We start from the raw sequence: 6,000 nt of genomic DNA on the forward strand, positions 1-6,000 counted from the left end.
GCTGCTGAGAAAATTTAAAATACGACAAAAGAAAGTATATAAGACAAGTTGTTGTAAAACTGATAAACTGCCTCACTCGTTCATTAGAGATTAGTCAATCCAAACCATTGCTCTTTAACCATATATTCTCAAATCCTTTCATTTTCTTTCATTCAAGCCAAAAAAAAACAGATTTTTTTTTTTTATATTTTAAGCAAAACACACAAAGGAAAATTTTAGTGATGGAATCTGTTGTTTCTGAGTTTGAAGGCACTCTTTTGAAAAACCCAGATCCCTTTTCTTACTTCATGTTAGTGGCATTTGAGGCCTCCGGTTTAATCCGGTTCGCATTGTTGTTGTTGTTCTGGCCAGTGATTCGATTGTTGGAAATGCTAGGGTTGGATGATGCTCGGTTGAAGTTGATGGTTTTTTTGGCAACGGTAGGGCTTCGGGTGTCGGAGATTGAATCGGTTTCGAGAGCTGTTTTACCTAAGTTTTACATGGATGATGTTGATATGGAGGCTTGGAAAGTGTTTAGCTCGCATGATAGAAGAGTTGTGGTGACCAAAACGCCTAGGGTTATGGTGGAAAGGTTTGCCAAGGAGCATTTACGAGCTGATGAGGTTATTGGAACCGAACTTGTAGTAACTCGGTTCGGATTTGCTACGGGTTTTGTTAAAAGTGATATCGCTTCTATCTCAAGGAGAGTCGCCAAGCTGTTTGTAGACGATGAGCCTATTTTAGGACTCGGAAGAGCTACATCCAGTTTTCAATTCCATTCTCTATGCAAAGTAAGTTTCTTTCAATAAAATTAACAACAATTTCAAAACTTGTTAACTTGCTAATTAAAGATTACCATGCAGGAAAAAGTGCATCCACCATTTATAACCAATCAAAACCTCAACGATCAACAGCTCCTCCGACCACTTCCGGTAATCTTCCATGATGGCCGCCTTGTCAAGCGGCCGACACCCTCGACCGCTCTCTTAATCCTCCTATGGCTTCCATTAGGCATCTTACTAGCAACTATCCGGATTGTCATAGGACTAATTCTTCCACTGCAAGTCATTCCCTACATATCTCATTTATTCGGTGGCAAAATCGTCGTCAAAGGCAAAGCACCACCACCCGCCTCTCGTAACAGCCCCGGTGTCCTATTCGTTTGCACTCATAGAACCCTAATGGACCCTGTGATCTTATCCAACGTTCTAATGCGCAAAATCCCAGCAGTCACATATTCCATTTCACGGATTTCCGAAATCCTATCACCAATACCGACGATTAGATTAACTAGAATCCGAGAAGTGGACGCAGAAAAAATAAAAAATGAATTAGCTAAAGGTGACTTAGTAGTTTGTCCCGAAGGAACAACTTGTAGGGAACCTTTTTTATTAAGGTTTAGTGCCCTATTTGCTGAATTAACTGATCGAATAGTCCCGGTTGCCATGAACTATAGGGTAGGGTTTTTCCATGCAACAACAGCAAGTGGGTGGAAAGCTTTGGATCCAATCTTCTTCTTCATGAACCCTAGACCGGTTTACGAGGTAACGTTCTTAAACCAACTTCCGATGGAAGCGACATGTTCATCGGGGAAGAGTCCAGAAGATGTGGCTAATTATGTGCAAAGAATCTTGGCTGCTACGTTAGGGTTTGAGTGTACAAATTTAACCAGGAAAGAAAAATACAAAATATTGGCTGGGAATGATGGAACAGTTTCACGCACTTCCTTTGTTGATCAAGTTAAGAAGGTGGTGAGGGCTTTTAAACCCTCTTTTCATTAAATTTGTTTGTTTGTTTTTTTGTATGGAATAAATTGAATTAAATGATGTCCTTTTGTTGTACATAATGGGATTTTCTTTTTCTTTTTTTTTTGGATTTATTATTTATGAGATTGTTAATAATACTTGATTTTCATGAAACTTAACCTTTTTCTATTAAAAAAATGCTATTTATTACATTAAAGAATTAATACACAAATGACAATCGTGTTGTGTGTTTTTATTGATATGACAAATGCCAAACATGGTCTTAACAAAAAGACGAGTCACCCTTAAAATATACAAAATCCTAACATTTTGGTCAAAGCTCCTAATTAATGCAAAAGCAATATTATGATGAATTGATTGAGTTCACATTCAAAAAGCTCATCACTTTTCAACAAACATATAGAAAGAATTTTTTAAACTAAAATAATTGACTTCAAATCAAAACCCATATCTATACAATATTAATGATCATTCAAAGTTTTGAAAGAATGATGTTAAAAAGAAACAATGTCTGAAATTGGTCGCCGGTGGAATTTGCGTTAGGTTCGAATTTTTATGGTGTTTATTGGAGAAATCTCCTACTTCGATTAAAAACTTACTTACGATGGGTTCTATAATATAGAAAAAGGGTTCTGTTTACCGGCCATAGCTCTACGACTCAACTCCAACATAATTATTTTGATATAGTTGACTTTTTTAGGGACTTGAATATTTTTCAATTATTCTAGTCCATTTATGGTTATTGTTCTCATGAACATAGTGGCTAAATAATCCCAACGCATTACATAAGTAAATATTGTATAATTTTTTGGTTTTTTGTAATTTTTTTTATTCTTCTGTGTAAATAACCTAATATTAGTTTACAATCAACAACATCTTCACCGTCTAAAGTAACGATGAGACAAAAACACCATGCATTGATAGGTGGTGAGGCCCCATATTGACTATCATAAGGTTTTTTTCTTTAGTTGTTAGATTCAAAATGAAGATCTAGTAAATCGACTAATTAAAAATTTGTAAATTAACAAATTTTTAATTTCGAATATCTAACTTACCAATTAATTCTTTGTAATGTATTTTATTTATCTTTGATAAATAAGATAGCGATGAGTTGATGTTTTCCTAAAATTTTACGTAATTGAACTAAGTACTTGTATTTTCTTTTAAAATTTTTAATTTTTAGACAACATTCTTTTATTTCAATTTAATTTTAAAATAAAATATTTAAAATTCTGCTTTTGTTGTTTAAAATCACTAATATTCTTATATCTTTAAACCCAAAAGTACTGTAACCTTAAGAAATTATTTTGTATCTTGAAAATCCTGAAATAAAAATCGATTAAAAATATTTAAAAAATTAAAACGATGATTTGATTTACAAACAATATTTCAGTTTTAAAGTTTTACTCAATAAACTATTTCCTTTTACAGTTGTTAATTTTTTACTTTTAAATATTTGATTTCGTTTCAATACTGAATGGTTTTAAAGGTTGGAGAGGGACTATGACTAGTTTTAGATATCTAAAAGAACATATTTTTATATGTTTAATGATTTAATTTTAAATACTTTAATTAAAATTAAATTAAAATAGAGAAATTACTAGATATGGAAGAATGGATAATAATATCTTTATATATTTAAAATTTGATGATATGACATTATATAATTGGTATTTAAAATTAAAATTTTTAATATTCCTAAAGTAATTTACTTGGAAGTTTCAGAGAATTTGGAAAAGTCAATTTTGTTAAAAAAATTATTTTGTTAAATTATAAAAAAATTTAAAAGTAAATGAAAAGTCTTTGTAACCGAGTAAAGTACACTGAAAAATATATTCAAAGTCTATGGTGGAAAAAGAATGAATTAAATATACATGTTGATATATATTTCTTTATAAATAAAACTTAATTGGTCAACCAAACTATAATCTAATTAAAAATAGATGTTGAGGTGGCAGTTATTGGGAAAGGCTACCTTCTTCACATGGTGAGTTAGACAATGGAAAAGCGTGCCACGTTTCTTAATTGAGTGATGAGGTGGTGCTTGGTTTTTAGATGATCATCACGTAAACAAATGGTTTAATTATAGGGTGGTAGGGGGCCAAATTCTGTTAAGAAGTTAAACTTCCCTCTTTTATTCCGCCAAACTAACACAAAACAAACAGTTCAAACCTCAATAGCAAATTAACATGTTAGCAAACGTTTACAGCGTAACTATCACTTCAACGCGCTCTTTTGGTTTTCCCTTAACCATTGTACATATAAATCAATATTTCTTCCTCTCTTTTAATCACCATCAACTCTCATCTCCTTCTGCCCCCAAAATGTTTCCTCTTTTCGGAAATTAGTATTCAATTTCCCTTTACTTCTGTTACTATGGAATCAACGACGTCGTATTGGTGTTACCGTTGCAGTCGATTCGTTCGGATTTTTAACCGAGATCCCATCGCTTGCCCCGACTGCGACGGCGGATTCATCGAAGAGATCGGTTACCATCCTCACGCCGAATCCCGTCGCCTCGGCACCAATAGATTCCAAGCTCTCTCCAGGTATACCAGCTCTACTCCTGCTTCCACTAGTCGGTCTCCTTTCAATCCCGTCATTGTCTTACGCGGCGGAGCCTCCACTTCCTCAACCGCCGGGGAGAATTCTAATGTTGAGCATAGCAGGGGAGGGTTTGACCTTTATTACGACGACGGTGGTGGGGCAGGTCTTCGACCCTTACCCCCGACTATGTCGGAGATTCTATTAGGTTCGGGGTTTGAGGGACTACTTGACCAGTTATCCGAAATGGAAATTCAGAACATCGGGCGTTACGAAAACCCACCGGCATCGAAAGCGGCGGTGGAAGCAATGGCAACGGTGGAAATAAACGAAACCCATATTCTCAACGAACTTCACTGCGGGGTTTGCAAGGAGCCATTCGACTTGGGAACCCAAGTCCGAAACATGCCCTGCAATCATTTGTACCATTCGGAGTGTATACTCCCATGGCTTGAGTTACGAAACTCATGCCCCGTTTGCCGGAATGAATTGCCGGCAGAAACCGGTGGTAGGTATGCGGAGGAGGGGTTGAGTATTTGGAGGCTACCGAGTGGAGGGTTCGCGGTGGGAAGGTTTACAGGCGGAAGAATGGGAAGGGAGAATAGAGGGGTGAGCGTCAGAGGGGAAAGAGGAGGGGTTCTGGGAAGGGTGTGGAGGAATGTGGTGGGGTTATTTGGGGGATCAAGTTCAGCTGCTGCAACAAGGCTGGATTCAGGGATAAGTAGAAGCAGTAGGCTTTCCTTTAATGCTACTTCAAGGAGAAGAAGAGGTTGGGCTGTTGAAGTTGATCATGACAGAAGAAGAATATGGTAATTTTTTCTCAATTATCACAAAATCATTGTAAATTATGATATCTTATTTGATTAGGATTCGGGTTCTATATATCTTTGGATATATAATAGGAGTATATATACCAGCTTATGAGGTTCAGATTGCTGCAGTAGACAGTAAGATATTAACTCAGCTATGATGTAGTAGATTGAGATAAGAAGAATAAATGCAAAGGAGATGGATTCTTTTTTTAGCAAATGATCAAGCCTGTATTTTCATTTCCCTTGTGAGGGTCATCTTTTAGCTTTATTGGAGTGAATGTGGATGTTTATTGGGGAATGTCATGATCCTTGAATTCACCCACTGTTGTTATTGATGGTGTGTGAACTTTTCAACAACTGCCTTTGACTTGCAATAGAGAAAGAAAGTCTATTTACAAGACTTAAAAAACTTCTTTGCGCTATTACATAACCCAATTACTGACAAAATGAATCATTTGGGATAGATAAAATGAATACTTACAGTGGGGCAATCAGTGTGAAACGCACGCCAGTTTTTTACCGAGCTAATGGTATGATTTATGATTACCTAGGGCTGCTGATTTTAAAAAGTATTTTAAAAAGTTTAATTTAATATTTAGGTATTTAATATTGTTCTCAAAAATATTTTTAAAATAAAATATTTATTTTAGATATGATTTTATAAAATAATAAATATGTATTTAAATAATAATTAAATTAATTAATATCATCATATTTTCGTAAGAATATAAAAATAATTTATTATAATTTATTGATAATATTTTAATATATAAAATAAAAATTTTAAATATTTTTAAAAAATTAATATTAATTATTTATAAAATTTAATTTCTAATATATAAATTATATTTTAAATAATAAAATATAACCAATAAAATTTTAAAATATAATATTATATA

At 34.1% G+C, this 6,000-nt stretch overlaps 2 protein-coding genes across 2 annotated transcripts; both read left to right on the top strand.

Annotated features, from left to right (window-relative positions):
* Window positions 1-75: 75 nt before the first annotated feature.
* On the top strand, window positions 76-1,898 carry LOC108459982 (glycerol-3-phosphate acyltransferase 5-like). The gene is made up of 2 exons (XM_017759371.2): window positions 76-770; window positions 843-1,898. Exons 1-2 carry the CDS (start codon window positions 222-224, stop codon window positions 1,758-1,760), a joined length of 1,467 nt encoding a protein of 488 aa, XP_017614860.1. The 5' UTR covers window positions 76-221; the 3' UTR covers window positions 1,761-1,898.
* A 1,946-nt stretch (window positions 1,899-3,844) lies between these two features.
* LOC108459585 (probable E3 ubiquitin-protein ligase RHC2A) lies at window positions 3,845-5,423 on the top strand. The gene has a single exon (XM_017758982.2). It carries the CDS (start codon window positions 4,122-4,124, stop codon window positions 5,100-5,102), a length of 981 nt encoding a protein of 326 aa, XP_017614471.1. The 5' UTR covers window positions 3,845-4,121; the 3' UTR covers window positions 5,103-5,423.
* Window positions 5,424-6,000: the final 577 nt, after the last annotated feature.

The sequence above is a fragment of the Gossypium arboreum genome, chromosome 4 (assembly GCF_025698485.1).
Source record: "Gossypium arboreum isolate Shixiya-1 chromosome 4, ASM2569848v2, whole genome shotgun sequence".
Classification (NCBI taxonomy): Eukaryota; Viridiplantae; Streptophyta; class Magnoliopsida; order Malvales; family Malvaceae; genus Gossypium; species Gossypium arboreum.